At 32.2% G+C, this 16,360-nt stretch overlaps 1 protein-coding gene across 1 annotated transcript in view; it reads right to left on the reverse strand.

Annotated features, from left to right (window-relative positions):
* LOC145322981 (uncharacterized) overlaps window positions 1–16,360 on the reverse strand; it is a 57,946-nt gene that overhangs the window by 16,490 nt on the left and 25,096 nt on the right. Inside the window, exons 5-17 of the mRNA XM_080165368.1 lie at window positions 15,055–15,119; window positions 12,831–12,877; window positions 6,531–6,586; window positions 5,827–5,944; window positions 4,749–4,834; window positions 4,337–4,424; window positions 3,867–3,938; window positions 3,604–3,714; window positions 2,717–2,777; window positions 2,294–2,320; window positions 1,767–1,865; window positions 1,198–1,428; window positions 706–828 (exon numbers count right to left, since the gene is read on the reverse strand). Coding sequence (XP_080021494.1) covers window positions 706–828; window positions 1,198–1,428; window positions 1,767–1,865; window positions 2,294–2,320; window positions 2,717–2,777; window positions 3,604–3,714; window positions 3,867–3,938; window positions 4,337–4,424; window positions 4,749–4,834; window positions 5,827–5,944; window positions 6,531–6,586; window positions 12,831–12,877; window positions 15,055–15,119 — 1,184 coding nt within the window. The remainder of the gene's footprint in view (window positions 1–705; window positions 829–1,197; window positions 1,429–1,766; window positions 1,866–2,293; window positions 2,321–2,716; window positions 2,778–3,603; window positions 3,715–3,866; window positions 3,939–4,336; window positions 4,425–4,748; window positions 4,835–5,826; window positions 5,945–6,530; window positions 6,587–12,830; window positions 12,878–15,054; window positions 15,120–16,360) is intronic.

The following is a 16,360-nucleotide window of genomic DNA, read 5'->3' on the forward strand; positions in this document are numbered from 1 at the left end:
GTACGTCTGTCTGTAATGCAAGTGAGTATTTCTGCTTGTAATACACATGAATGCTATTTCTTAGGTAAGATACCATTAACAAAAGAGCATCTAGTCTTTTATATATACTAACTAGCAGCTGCGCCCCTACAGCATCTAGGGTCTCCGAGTCTGTATTTGAAAGGGTAGGGAAGAGCAGACAATATAGTGTAAAACCATCACAAGAGTTAAATAACAAAAAAAATGAGCCTAAATCCCTGCATAAATTATGGGAAGCTACCATAAAGTGGAGAACTCAACCAGTTTAGTATCTAGCTTAAGCTACAGATAAAATACCTTACTACTTTATATACTAGGACATACTTTAATAGGTCTAAGAACAATCTGTTAGCATATAGTGAAATAACAAAAATTCTGTTGGAAGTAGTGAGGGAAGCGGATACTTCAAGAGATGCTACGTATAAAAAATGTTGATCAACGTAAAATCAATATGCTTTTTAAATATAGGCAGAATACTGAAACATTCAAAATTAAATAATCAATTAGGAGCCAAAATTTAATTGAAATTGACCAAAAATTGTAAGATTTTTTGTGTTAATACTTAGAAGATTTTTTATCACTTAAAATCTAAAAATATTGAGAAAAAAATATTGGAAGCATAACCTCAATTAGGCTAAATACTGATGTATGCAAAATTAGCTTATCAATTAATCCCTGTATCCCTGCCTTTATCATCCTGTTTAGTGAGTCTATTTAAGTTTAATGAGTTAAGCCTAACCCCAGCGTCAACGAAAACAGCTGGTGAATTTTGTCCACCTGTGGTCACAGTGTTGGGTAGCGCATTACGACCTGAAACAAATATACAGATTTAACCTTCAAATTATGTAAAAAAGCATAAAACCTGAACACGATATTGTTTTATTCACTTCTACAAGAGACAAAATGCAATGAAAATAATTGTTAAAATCCAACATATCTTTATGAATTATTATAGTCTATTTCTATTAAAAATATATTGAAAAACATACTAACTTTAAAATACGAACAAAAAACAATGTTATATTTTTTGCTGGCTCAATTTATATTCATTGGTTCCAAATTAGATGTGTCTAAATTTTGCAACCAATAATTGTAATTCACAAAAAGAGTAAACTCGGGGATGTTTATAAATTTATCGTCCATTGTCTTATCCCTTAAGATCCCTGAAAGAATTTTTACCTGAATTTCCAGAAAAGCCGGTTGTCGTTCTGAAACCAGTGTTTGTACCTGTGTTGAAACCAGTATTTGTGCCAGAACTAAAACCGGTACTTGTTCCAGTGTTCGAGCTGAATCCGTTTGTTATCCGGTTTCCGTTTGTTGTGGTGGTGCCGCCGGATAAGATCCGGTTTCCGCCGGACACAATCCGGTTTCCACTTGTGTTGATCCGGTTGCCTGTTGTTACTCTGGTCCCTAATTTTGGAAAATATTAATATTATGTTTTCTAAACGGGGTTACCTTCGTTTAATAAGGAAGGGATGAAACATTGGTCTGTAAATTACACTGGTAACAAAGTCTTATGGCCATGTTAGCTTATATGTTGGTTAAATTTTTTTTTTTTTGTTAATTGAATTGAATTGTAATTGGTTGGTTCAAATCTAGTAGTGTCCAAACTTATCAACCAAAAATTTTAATCTACAGATGGGGTGATATTGTTTTTTATCAAAATTGTGGATGGACATAATTTCCATTGTCTTATCCCTCCAGGGAGAGGGGGATTCGTTTTTGTAAAGGAATAAAGTAAAGTATACAAATAAAAAACAAAGAAATTTTCTTCCAAATTCCTGTGTTGGTGTTTGATGTAATTGCTGTTCTTCTCCCCCTGTTACTATTCACTGATATTCTATTTCCTAAGATGAAAAAAGATTTATAAGAATTTTTAAAAATACTGGTTGCTTTGCCTCTAGCCTCTATAGGGGAGGATGGGGGTGATTAGAAAATAGTATAAAACCACCCCAAGTCAACAAACAACGATGCAACACATTCGGTACACCATGATTTGAGATCTGAGAATTCAGACAAAAAAACCTTACTACTTTTATAACAGGTAAGTCTGTAGTATATACTTAATACTTATATAGGTTTCTAGTATCAGTACAAACATATCCTATAATATATAGTAATAATGTTTTAGAGGGAGTAATATAATATGTTTTTTAGAAATTTTGAGAGGAGTAAAATAAGGAGTTTAATCATTTGAGGGGGATAAACACCCCTTTACCCCAACCAAAGGACGTCTGCAGACTGTAAAAATGTTAAATATTTTTGCTTATCTTGCCTGAGTTACTTGAAGTAGTTCTTGAACCCTAACAATTAATTTTTACCATTATGAATAAAAAACTTATCTTTGTCAATATGTCAACCTTCCTAATTATATATGGACATTGTACTGGTGTCCAAAGTTTTATAACAAAAGAGGGTCAAATGCTCTTATTAAGTCAAACTGTACTTAATAATAGACTGTTTCATACATTTGGTTATAATTAAGAACACTTTGACGTAATAAGAGCATTTTACTACAGTCTAATCCCCAATTTTATGGAATTACGCGGAAAAATAATCTCTTTATCTTGTGTACTTTTATTAGATTTTGATTGGTTGGTTCCAAACTAGTAGAGTTTAAACTTTTTAAACTATAACTTTAGTCTAAAGAAGGGGTACTTTATCTGTCATGATTGGGGTATAAATGGTATAAATTATTCCTGGTTGAGAACCGAGTTGACTTGATTTACAGAATTCTGAGGCAAATCACAAACCAATTCCTAAATAAGATTAGTTTTAATCAGCCATCAATCTGAACATCCCTACACCCTGTAGTAGTAGTAATACTACATATAAACTAACTTGAACATCCCTACACCCTGTAGTAGTAGTATTACTATAAACTAACCTGAACATCCCTACACCCTGTAGTAGTAGTAATACTATAAACTAACCTGAACATCCCTACACCCTGTAGTAGTAGTAATACTATAAACTAACTTGAACATCCCTACACCCTGTAGTAGTAGTATTACTATAAACTAACCTGAACATCTCTACACCCTGTAGTAGTAGTATTACTATAAACTAACCTGAACATCCCTACACCCTGTAGTAGTAGTATTACTATAAACTAACCTGAACATCTCTACACCCTGTAAGTAGTAGTATTACTATAAACTAATCTGAACATCCCTACACCCTGTAGAAGTAGTATAACTATAAACAAACCTGAACATCCCTACACCCTGTAGTAGTAGTATTACTATAAACTAACCTGAACATCCCTACACCCTGTAGTAGTAGTATTACTATAAACTAATCTGAACATCCCTACACCCTGTAGTAGTAGTATTATTGTAAACTAACCTGAACATCCCTACACCCTGTAGTAGTAGTATCACTATAATCTAACCTGAACATCTCTACACCTTGTAGTTTATAGAAGTAGTATTACTATAAACTAACCTGAATATTCCTACTCCCTGTAGTAGTAGTATTACTATAAACTAACCTGAACATCCCTACACCCTGTAGTAGCAGTATTACTATAAACTAACCTGAACATCTCTACACCCTGTAGTGGTTGTATTACTATAAACTAACCTGAACATCCCTACACCCTGTAGTAGTAGTATTGCTACAGACCATCTCATTAACAGTTCTACATCTATTTCTCTGATTCACACATTGTTCTACATTTGTTGTTGAACATTCCTGTAAAAAAAATATTTAAGTTCAGAGAGAATAAGAGAAAAATCTTTTTTGGATCTTCGGATTGTTTTAGGCTATTTTATACTTCCTCATCCCCACATAGCCCTTTTATGCTAGTGGTGCATTCGTTAGCACATAATAATAAAGAATCATACCTGTTCAAATCTTGTATTACAATTCTGGTTGTTTATAGTTCTACACTCCTTATCCTGTACTGTTGCACATACCTATATATTGATCTTTAATAATATAGAGAGCAAAAGCTATTTAAACTTCCCCTACAAGGAAAGGACCCCTTCTCAATTTTGTATTGGGTCTCTGAAAATCAGCTGATGATAAGTTTTTGAAATCATAACATTGTCAGGTCCATATAAGAGAACAACAGGCAAAATGTGAACTAAGTAAATAAAAAAAAAATACTTATTGATCTTAAAAAACTAACAAAAACCCTACATGATTAGATAATTTACAGCCACTTTAACCCTTCAGTGGAAAACTAACAAAAACAATGAAAAATTACAAACATTAACAAAGGTATCCTGTATCTTAATTTTATAGAAAGGTTCTTTGATAAATTAATTAAGAAATCAATCCCTCCCCCCCCCCAAAAAAAAAAACTATTTACCTGTTCCTGAACTGTGTTACACTGTTGTTCATTGATGGTCGAGCATACTTGCTCATTTACTGTGTTACATACTGTTTCATCTTCAGTTCTACATAGATAGATAGATAGATAGATAGATAGATAGATAGATAGATAGATAGATAGATAGATAGATAGATAGATAGATAGATAGATAGATAGATAGATAGATAGATAGATAGATAGATAGATAGATAGATAGATAGATAGATAGATAGATAGATAGATAGATAGATAGATAGATAGATAGATAGATAGATAGATAGATAGATAGATAGATAGATATATAGATAGATAGATAGATAGATAGATAGATAGATAGATAGATAGATAGATAGATAGGATAGATAGATAGATATATAGATAGATAGATAGATAGATAGATAGATAATACCTGCATTGTTTATCATCAACTATTCTACACTCAGTGTCAGTGACAGTATTGCATTCTTCCTCCTCATAGGTGTCACAAATTTCCTCCTGAATATCAGTAACTTAACTTTAAGTGTCTCAAAACCAGCCATGTGACGTCATAAAAATGAAGGAGATGAGAGGAGAAGTGGGAAAGAAAACTCCTAAAAAATAGATGGATAATCCCTCATTTTGTGACGTCACATGGCTAGTTTTTGAGACATTTTGTAAAGTTACTAAATATCATATGATAATGGATATAAAATACAGGGATATTGTGACAGCAGAATTTTTGTCCTTAATTTGGGTTGTTTATATAGTTCTCCTTTATGGGTCAATACGATCTATATCCATATATATAGAATGTCTTATTTAACGAAGAGGGATGTTTTGGTAACCATTAGAGACTTTAATGCTCCATAGAAAGATGTTTTTTTTATATTTATTCTTTCTGATTTTTTTCAAGGGTTTTGTTTTACTCCTGTGCACATCTCCCCCTATTTTTTTCTCAATTACTGAAACCCTTAAACTTTCAGATAAAATCAAAATGACAGATTTTTAATGCTCAGGATTGGAACAGTTTTTTTTACCTTATTCTACTAATCCTATGCATTGCATTGTACTAATTTATTATCTATGAACAAAATGAGTTATGAATTGAATCTTCCTTAAAGAAAAAAAAAGATTCTTTAATCTTGTAAAGGAATATTATCACGTTTCACTGCCAATATCCCTATACTTACCTCTTTTGAATCACTTATGTAATTATGAAACATTCTTATAGAAATATTTTCATGTTTTACCTCCCTTATCCCTGTACTAACCCAGGAAGGGAGGGGACATTTGGCTGTTTATTATCCTGGTCCCCAAAGTTTTATAATCACGTTTTGTTATTAGTTGACTAATTAGGGACATTTTAATTTATAAATTTTGATTGGTTTGTTCATTAAGTTGATGGTACAAACATTTCAACCACTAATTGTAATCTACATAATGTAAGAGATTCATATAAATTTTTCGGCCATTGTCTTATCCCTTTAGATCGCTGCACTGGTACTAACCTCTATAGAGTCACAGACTTCATCTTCTATTGTATAACATTCTTCCTGAGGAACATTCTGACACTCCTCTTCTCTGATTGTGTCACAAATCTCCTCATTCTTTGTGTCACACTCCTCCCTATAAATCATATTGATTGATTGTTTTAATACTTTCCATGACGCGGCATCTGCGCTCATTAGTTAAATCCAGGTTATCACGTGTACAGTGTACACTAGTGCCCTAAATTCTGACACTTCTCTGATTGTGTCACAAATCTCCTCATTCTTTGTGTCACACTCCTCCCTATAAATCATATTGATTGATTGTTTTAATACTTTCCATGACGCAGCATCTGCGCTCATTAGTTAAATCCAGGTTATCACGTGTACATTGTACACTAGTGCCCTAAATTCTGACACTTCTCTGATTGTGTCACAAATCTCCTCATTCTTTGTGTCACACTCCTCCCTATTAAACATATTGATTGATTGTTTTAATATTTTCCATGACGCGGCATCTGCGCTCATTAGTAAAATCTTTGTTACCACGTGTACAGTGTACACTAATGCCCTAAAACTTATAAAAACATAAATGATAAGCATACTGTGTTGCCTAAAACTTTTTCACTAGTCAGAAATGATATCATGACTTTCTTTTACAAAATAATTTCATGGCACTAAAATGAGTTGTTGTTACAGACTTCATGTCTAAATAACTTTCTTACCTTGTTACAATATTGCATTTTGTGTCTACTACATTTGTACATGTTTGTTCTTGTACCTAGAATTTATTTTTATTAGAGAAGCTGTTTTACAACAAGGACAGAAAGTAGGTCTGTCCTTCCTAAAATCTGGAAATATGTTTTATATATTTTGAGATGTTTCTCTTGGGAGGATGGTGGTTTAATCACCTAAAATCTTTATAAACCTTCCATGACCCATGAGATGCTGGATTGTATTTAGAACCATATCGGTTCATTGGTTAGCGATATCCTTAAGTACAGACAGTAATCTTATGATGCTGCTATTCTTATGTTATATATTGAACTAGAGGATACGCCACTAGAGGCCTCTAGGGACACTTGAGGAGGGGAGAGTCAAATTTGATAACCCAATTTATTATTTTAGATTTTTAAAGAAAAAGTAAAAACTAAATTTTTTTTTTTGGGGGGGGGTAATTTTTTTTCTAGGGGCGATTTCTCTTGGGAGGGTGGTGGGTACCCTCCCCTAAAATAGTTATAAACCTTCTTGGGACTTATGAGAAGCTACCCTGTTAAGGAGAACCCGATCGGTTCAGCGGTTAGCTAGACCCTTCGGTATAAACATACAAACACACAGACAAACAGACAGACATCCTGTTACTTTAGTATAAGAATATATGTATACCATAAATTTTTAGTATCTATCTTACAGTTTTTACCACAAAAATTTTTATTCAATGGTTATTTTATTTTTACTCCAACACTATTTTTGCAGGGATCTTAAGGGATAGGACAATAGATGATAAATGTAATAATAGTTATTTCTTTTATCGTATTATAAACCGCTTTCCGCGAATATAGTATGTACAATTATAAGATTAAAACTGGTTTTAATCTTATGATTGTACATTTCTATATTCGTAGAAAGCTGGATATAATACGATGCTAGACATAGTTTTTTTCGTATGGATGAGAACCGGTTCCTATCCACCGGATTCGAATGAATACGAGAAACAAAATTACATGTGTTGTTGAAACTTTATGGGTACCAATTTAACTTAAAGCCCAATGTCCCCTCCCTCCCTGCTTTTTTGGGAATTCCAAAATAAAAATTTAAGGTTGGCCTAAAGTACATGAGATGTCTGTATGTCTCAAAAATGATAAATGATAAAATCAAAAGATTATTCCCTTTTTTGTTGGCCCGATGAGCCTACGGCCAGAACCAACTAAAAATCATACTATTTTACAGTTGTCCACAGATAAAGAAATTAAAAGTTACAGAATTAATTCCTTCGATCTATTTCATAATCTATAATAGAAAGTAGAACGCTGTCTGTTTTTACTTTTTTTTTGTCTGTGTGTCTGTTTGTCTGTTTGTTTGTAGCGAGGGATCTCGCTAACCGCTGAACCGATCGGGTTCTCCTTTACAGGGTAGCTTCTCATAGGTCTTGGGAAGGTTTATAACTATTTTCTTGGGGGGTGGGACATCCCCAACCCCCCCAAAAATAAAAATATCCCCCCCCCCAAAAAAAAATTTTTTTTTTAACTAAAATTAAAAATAAGGGGGGGGGGGCACCCCCCCCAAAAAATTTTTTTTTTCGCCCCCCCAATATTTTTTTTATACTTTTAAAATCTAAAATAAGAAATTTAATTTTTAAATTAGACTCTCTCCTCAAGTGCCCCTAGAGGCCTCTAGGGGGCGTAGCCGCTAGTGTATTTATAATTAAGTTGTTTTAATTTTGGTTCGCTATTCATGGCTATAATTGTTTTGCAATCATAAAATTACAGAACGTAATTATATTGATGTAAAAATGGTTTAGTATAACTGTATTACTGTATTAACTTTAACAAGAGTTTGAAAAGTATAAACTTTGTGAACCATTTGAAGTAAAGACATTGCTCATGAAAACGAAAATAAAAATCCTAGGACAATATTAAATGGCTCTTCAGCAGCAGACGCTTTTAACGAATGCGGCTATAGTGAACACGAATCTGCCCTATCTGAATTAGCCTATGCAGCTTTGAAGAATTAGCAGCTAAAGCTGCTAAATTTGTAGTCAACCAAAACCGCTTGCGCTTAAAGTACAGGTGCAAGGCTTTTCATTGATACAACCAATCTTTTACTTGAAATTCTAACCCATTTTTGGCCGTCGCGGATTACATTAAGACCATACGCATCTAAGATGGAAGCTAGTAAAAGTGGCGGCACAGATTATGACGTCAAAAAAATTAACCAATGAGAGGCCACTATAAATTTTACCGTATTGGTCAATTACAGTGTATAGTGGCCTTTCATTGGATAATTTTCTTGACGTCATAATCTGTGCCGCCACTTTTACTAGCTTCCTAAGATGTATAAATTATCCATAATTATTCAGTTAGAGTAAGGGAAGCTAAAACTTCGAGTACTTTTTTGATCAAACAAAACTTTTCAACCCATAATTTTAATCTATAAAATGTGTAATTTAGTCAATCATCATTTTGGATATACACATCGTTTTATCGTCCATTGTCTTATCCCTTAAGATCCCTGGTTCATTGTCTAATAGATACATATTCATACCCAGGGATCTTAAGGGATAGGACAATGAATTTGCATGCCCAGTTAAGATAAACAAAATTAACTCCTCTTTAAATTAAAGTTATTGTTTAAAGAGTTTGGAAAATGTTAGTTCATTACAAAAAAACAAGATTTATTAAAAGTACCCAAACTTTTTGAGCTAATAAAACAAGAGAGCATGGTATTAAAACCTTGGGCTCCAGTAAAATTTCCAGTCTAATGTCCCATCCCTCCGTTCCCGCTTTACACCACATTAGACAATGTAGAGTTTACCACAAGAAATAATTAACAATTATCATAAACCTTAATTCATTTAGCTAGCTGGATTATTCATAATTTACTTTATACTAAGAAGCTTTTCTATAATTAGGGTAAATTGGTATTGGATAAATCTTATCGCTAATTTGGCATGTTAGAATGTAATTTCGGCTTATAACGCGTAGCAACTCTATAATCGTTGCAAGAACGTCCTTACATTCATTTTAAACAATGTGCTGATTTTTTACTTTTAGTCGCTTTTATAGATGTTAACAACCTTGTTTTTTTTTAATCTCTCTGAACATAAAAGAATCTTCACTGTAAAGAAGATCATTACACATCCTATTACTTTCATATAGGGACGATTAATCAATTTTTATAACCACGTTATCTTATTCGTTGTCTAAAAGTACTTTAATTGAATTTTGATTGGTTGATACCAAATTGATAGTGTCCAACCTTTCAACCTATAATTTTAACCTACATAAGGGGTATTTTTATCATAATTGGAAAAGTACATCAATTTATCATCTACTGTCTTATCCCTTAAGATCCCAGATTTTTTTGACCAATGATATTAAACAAATTACCCCTTCTTTAGATTAAAATTATTTGTTGAAAAGTTTGGACGCCATATAGTTGAAACCAACCAATCACAATTCAACTAATAAGAAAACGTGGTTATAAAGCTCTGGGTACTAAACTAGTGTAATTACCAGTCCAATGTCCTCTCCCTCCCAGTTAATAAGTATGAAGCAAAACTGCAATGTCTTGCTTTGTTGGTTTTATTAATTACACCATAGTATGTGTGTGTGTGTGTATGTGTATGTATGTATGTGTATGTGTGTGTGTGTGTGTCTGTGTGTGTGTGTGTGAGTATGTACATATGTGTATGTGTGTGTGTGTGTGTGTGTGTGTGTGTGTTTAAGAAGAGTGTGTGTGTGTGTGTGTATGTGTTTAAGAAGAGTGTGTGTGTGTGTATGTGTGTATGTGTGCGTGTATATGTGTGTGCGGGCATAAGCATGAACAAAGATGCACATTATGTACATTTAATCTTTAATTAAAATGACAATGAGAGAAAAATAAGAAATGTGATCTGTTTTCTTTCAATTGAAGCCTCATATTGGCAATTAATTTTATTTTAAATTAAACTAGTACCCAAAGTTTAATAAACATACCCTCTCATTCTTTGGCTTAGAAACGTTGGGTACTTTTATTTAATCTTTATTCGGTGGTTCAAACCAATGTTAATACTTTGCAATCTATATTTTTTATCTGATGGGGTAATTTTGTTTATTATCATTATTCATTAAGATTATACTCATGTTTTAAAAAATTAAAAGCAGTGATGAAGCAGTTTCCTGCTAATATTAAATACACTAGCAGCTGTGCCCCTAGAATCTAGGTCTACGTATTCGAAGAAGTTTGGAAAGCAGAAAAATAGCCTAAAACCATCCGAAGACTAAAATCTAAAAATGCAATAACCTAAAACCAATGTGAAGCATCAATGAAATTGAGAATTCATTTAGTTCAGTAATCTTAAGCTACAGACAAAAAAACTTACTTCTTTATACGGTTCTAGAACTAACACAGTGGTTAAGCATTTAAAAACCTATAAGATGGTCTAAGGTTGGTTAGGTTAGGTTAAGTATCCACTCCTGCGTTTGTCCACTCCGACGTTTGGGACTCCTGCGTTTGTCCTAGGACCTTTATACAACAGGATATACCGCGGGGTTTTAAAAAAGTTAGTTAAATGATAGCTTCTTTTATATAAATATGAATAATAATAATAAATTTTCTTTGTTTCATATCATTTTAAAACAAAACCAATGCCAAATTTATGTGCATTTGAAAAAATAACAAAAATCATAAAATTTCGCCAAATTATTGTCATTATGCGGCCATGGTTTTTGGGCTATTTGTTTTACTTCAATAATTTTTGCATTAAAATAGCATAAAATTGTTAAAAAATAAATTGAACATGCAAACTTTCCTTGTTAAACTTAAATAAAAAACAATGATTACAACATCCATAAAAGCGAAGCTCTGAAACGATATGACAGACGAACATTAACTATTGTTGAGTGTCAGAACTGAATATACAAAATATGAAAATATAAGGTTTGACAAAATTATACGTAAATTTGTTGCAAAACTTATTAAATGCAGAATTCTGTTTAAGGACATACTGACATTTTAATACTTGATTATAGAGATGCTTCGCTCATAATATTGTACATTATTGTAATAGGAATCAGTAATAAAAAAATCAGATCAATCGGATGATTTTATCACATAAAAAATTGTTATTAAAAAAAGTAAAAAAATCAACATGTTTAAAATGGACGTACGGACATTCTGGTAATGATTATAGAGTTGCTACGCTTTCTAAATCGTACCTAACTACTAGAGGAATCATCATGCAAAGTTTGAAATCGATAGGACAATTCTAACATGCCTAAATTAACGAATAAAAGCTATCTATCTCGGACGGACGTACGGACGGACCGACCGACCCTAATTATAGAAAAGCTTCGCTTTTAAAAATACTAGAAATTTTAATTTCAACAAATAGTCTTTTGTAATTTTTTTAGGGAAAGGGGAAGGTGGATTAATTTTTGTGTGTGTAGAGATGCTCATCTCTGTCTGTCTGTCAGTCGGTCTGTTAGTAATACCTTTTTATTAGAAGTGCAGATAATGATAAATAACTTTTCTTTCTCCTAGCCTCCCCAACCTTTTCTATTTCTCTTCCCTTCCCCTTTTTAATTCCTTACCCATCACTTTACTTATGCGAACTTTATTCTTAACTAATCCTTCAAAATTAAATTTACATTTTATATGCTTTTTTGTATATAATACAGTAATACATGTCTGTGTTTCAAAGTTAAAGTTCAAGGAAATTTGACAACAGTTAACTTGGATAAAGCATTTGTGGTTTCTAAAGGACAATATTAACAGAGATTTTTATTCTGCAAATTCATGTGCTTTTTAATTATTTAAAGTAATAAGCTTTTAAATAACAAGGATACTCTATAATTTACTTTGTAACTCTATACTTAGGTTTGTCTGTTCGTCAGTCAATCCGTAATGCTTCAAAAGGAAAAAAATATTTTAAAGACAACTATTTTTTGTGTGATTATTCCTTGTACCAATGCACATATAATTTACTTGGTCCGACGGTCTTTCGGTCATACTACTAAAAACATTTTAAAATGTGTACACGTTCTAAACAATAATATTGTAGGATTGTTCTAGCACTGTGTTCTTATTGGTCAAATCTAACTGATTATAGATTTAGATATACTATATTATTTTTAGGTGGGAGGGGGGGGGGTCATTTTTTCCAGGTTCGATTTTTCTTCGGAAGGTGGTGATACCCTCTCCCCAAATAATAATAAACATTCCGAGGACCTATGCGAAGCTCCACTGTGAGGAAAAACCATATTAGTTCAGTAGTAAGCGAGGTCCTTCAGTACAGGCAGACAGACTTAAGATAAGGATTTTACCTGTTCGCATTCTGTCTCCAACTCTATTTTACACTCCTCCTTCACAACTAAAAACAATAATAATTGTTTTAATAATGTTTTTTTTTTAATGTTTAAAAGTACTACTAGCAGTTGCACCTAAAACTTAAACATCTTTACATAAAGGTGACTTTTTATTGCAAATAATTCTGTTATTCTAATTTTATCTAAGGAACTGTTCGAAGAATGCGTTTTTGGGCCAAGTCATTTGGCCAAGTCATTTGACATATCTTGAAAGCTTTTCTCTTAAAATTAATGAATTAAAAGCAATATTATGTAACAAAACAAGAATGAAAACATTATATGTAGCAAAGCAAAAACAAAATTAAGTAAAATATTAGAGAGTTTCTTGTAGGGATTCTTCAAAACTATTTCAAAGATCCATCTTACATAGAAGCTGAGAAAATTATAGTTTTACATTATAAATAATTTCTCTATTATAAATTTCGGCTGTCAATTTTAAGCAGACAAGCAAAATCATGTTTCCTCTATGGACATAATGGACAAAGGAAATTATAGAGTAGCCTTGCTACTGCAAAAAGCAAACTGCATAATGCCCTATTAAAAATGCAAGCAATTTACCAAATTATTCACTGTTTATTGTTTAATTTTGTGCATATTAATTTATTAACACAATAACTAAAGTCTGTAAGTACATTTAATATTATAAACTATGGATAAATTTCCAGAAGCAAAGTTTTCCTACGTTAAGGGCAGTATGCTAATCCGTAACGGTTAACTATTGTTGTTAATTTTGGCATTTTAGAATGGTCCTATCTATTCTAAACTTTGCAGGATGATTCATGTAACAATATGCTACAACAAAGCAAATATATAGTCATTACAAGAAAGTCTCTACGCCTATTTTAAGCATGTTTTCAAATCTTATATAATATAGAAATTAGTGTATTGATTCCCTTGATAATGAGGTACAATGTTATCCTAAGCAAAAATCTTTGATAGAAACTAATAATATATACATACTGTATTCAACTTAAAAAAATCCATTATTGACCATAACAATATAAAAATGCGCCTTTATACATTATTATGTATTTTTCAATGTAATCAGTTTTTGTTTGTATGAAATAAAATAATTTATTATCCTTGCAATTTAGATTAATTAGTCTGCACGAAAATTGCATGAAATTTGTAATAAACAAGGATGACAGCATCCCTAAGAAGCGAAGCACAAAACAATCATGGATGGGAATACGGACGTGGAGATTTTAAGAGCATCACGAAAACTTTTCTCTCATCACAAAACCTTTCTGAAATAATTTTTACATTTTCTTATATTTATATTTTGTAGCATGGCCGACAGACCAACGGACAAAGTAAATTCCATAATGGATGCTCATTGGTATGGGAATCTTATACAAAAGAAATAATCCATCTATCATGAATGACAGCTGAGAAAATCACATTTCCCCCCAATGCGTTACGTACTGACGGACAGACAAAGTGGATTATAGAGTAGCTTCGCTACTATCAATAGCAAAAACATAAGACTTGTTATTTGTAAGTTTTGCATGGAGCATAGAGGTTATGCTCCATGGAAGTTACTAAAAAAATTGGAGATATAAAAATATTAACTTAAATATGTAACTAAATCTAAACAAAAAGACATTTGTAATCTCTGCGAGTGCTACATGTAATGCATTAGAGACAGAGTGAGAGATCTTAAGCTGTAAAGAACATGTTTACATATCAATATTATATGGTTCACATTTTCCACTCTACATTTCTATTCACTTTCCCTCAAAGTAAAAAGGATAAAAGAGGCTAGAAGACTGTTTCATATTTAACGAAGCTCCTTATTGATGGGAATGTTGACAAATAATTTCAGCCGCCCATCTTAAGTATAAACCAAGAAAAGTAACCCAGACAGATGTACAGACAAAGTAGGTTATAGAGTAGCTTCGCTACTAAAAAACCTTAAATTTTTCTTTGATTTCTATATCAAACTTTACTTCAGATTTCTACAAATGAATCCCCCCAATTGAAAAAGCAGCTAAAAAGCTCCCTAAAAGCAGTCCGACCGCCATGGATGTTTTATTCTAAAATTTGCTTCATAATTATGAGAATGTTGACAAGAAATTTCAGCCGTATAGATCTTAACTAGGAACCAAGAAATCCCGTTTTCTTCAGACAGACGTACAGACAACATGAATTATAGAGTAGCTTAGCTTCTAATAAAACTTACCAGGTTCACATTTCTCTTTAATCTCTATAACACACTTTACTTCTGTTTCCACTTCACATTTCTCCTCCTGGTCAACCCAATACATATTTCACATTTAAATTTGGTTATTCATTTGTTTAAGAGATATTAAGTAGCAGAAAAGCGGCAGTGACATTTTGCTATGAAATGAGGTTACTTCTTTAAGAGAAAAGTCCCTAAATTTCCCTCAAAGTCCGTATCAAAGACAAGAAGAACTCACCCTTATCTTAAATAGGGGATGGGATGAGTAGTTTTTTTTATATCGTTTTTGCCTTAGGAAAGTGTTATATTGAGTTTAGATCCTGCAGAGTTAGGGCCCTTCTGCTGGGTTTAGTCATAAAAAAAACTAAATCTCTGCTCCTTATTTTCAAATTCTTTCAAAAATAAGGGGAGGGGGTGTTGTGCTCGCTTGGCTTCTTGAGGGAATGAACCCAAATTACTTTCAAATCAAACATATCAAGGATCTTAAGGGATACGACAAAGGACAAAAAAAATTGATTTACACCTTTAAAGATTACAAACAAAATTACCCTGCTGTAGTTGAATTAATTGATTGAAATGTTTGGACATTATCACTTTGGAACCAACCAATCAAAATCAATAAAAATACCCAAAGTTTTTATGACATCGAATAGATGGCGTAGTTTTTAAAAATTGGGTACCAGTGTAATTTACAGTCTATTGTCTACTCCTTACTTACTTTGATATGAACTCTTTCTTACATAGCAACAAATAAAATGAAATGGAAAATTCATGAAAAGATAAGCGGTAATTTTAATTACCAACTAAAAAAATTGAAAATAAAAAAGGAAAAACCAGCAAATTGAAATTGGAAATCCCAAGTCTGTTGCTTCTGTTCAAGAAGGTTGCGGGTTCGAGTCTAGAACTAAAAGTCTCTATAAGATCTTAATCTCAATAGTTGGGGTAATTCAAGTAAAATGTTAAAAAAAGGTTGCCTGGAAACTGACATATTATATTTTTGGGTTGGTGGTGGGTGAGGACGACTATGCTATTAATTATCTATTATTAATTTCTACCTCCACACTTATAGCTATTTATTGCTGTACTACCTACAGATAAAATGCTTCTTGTTAATAACGAAGTTTTTTTTATAATACCGTTGATTTAGGTATGTCAGAATTGTCCTAACAAATTTAAACTTCACATGATGATTCCTGTTACTGTTAAGTATGTCTCATAAAGCATAGCAATCTATTGTAATTACCAAAAAGTCCATATTTCCTTTTAAACATGCGGATATTTAACTTTTTAAACAAGAATGTTTTTG

The sequence above is a fragment of the Acartia tonsa genome, chromosome 6 (assembly GCF_053477335.1).
Source record: "Acartia tonsa isolate MP-2025a chromosome 6, ASM5347733v1, whole genome shotgun sequence".
Lineage (NCBI taxonomy): Eukaryota > Metazoa > Arthropoda > Copepoda > Calanoida > Acartiidae > Acartia > Acartia tonsa.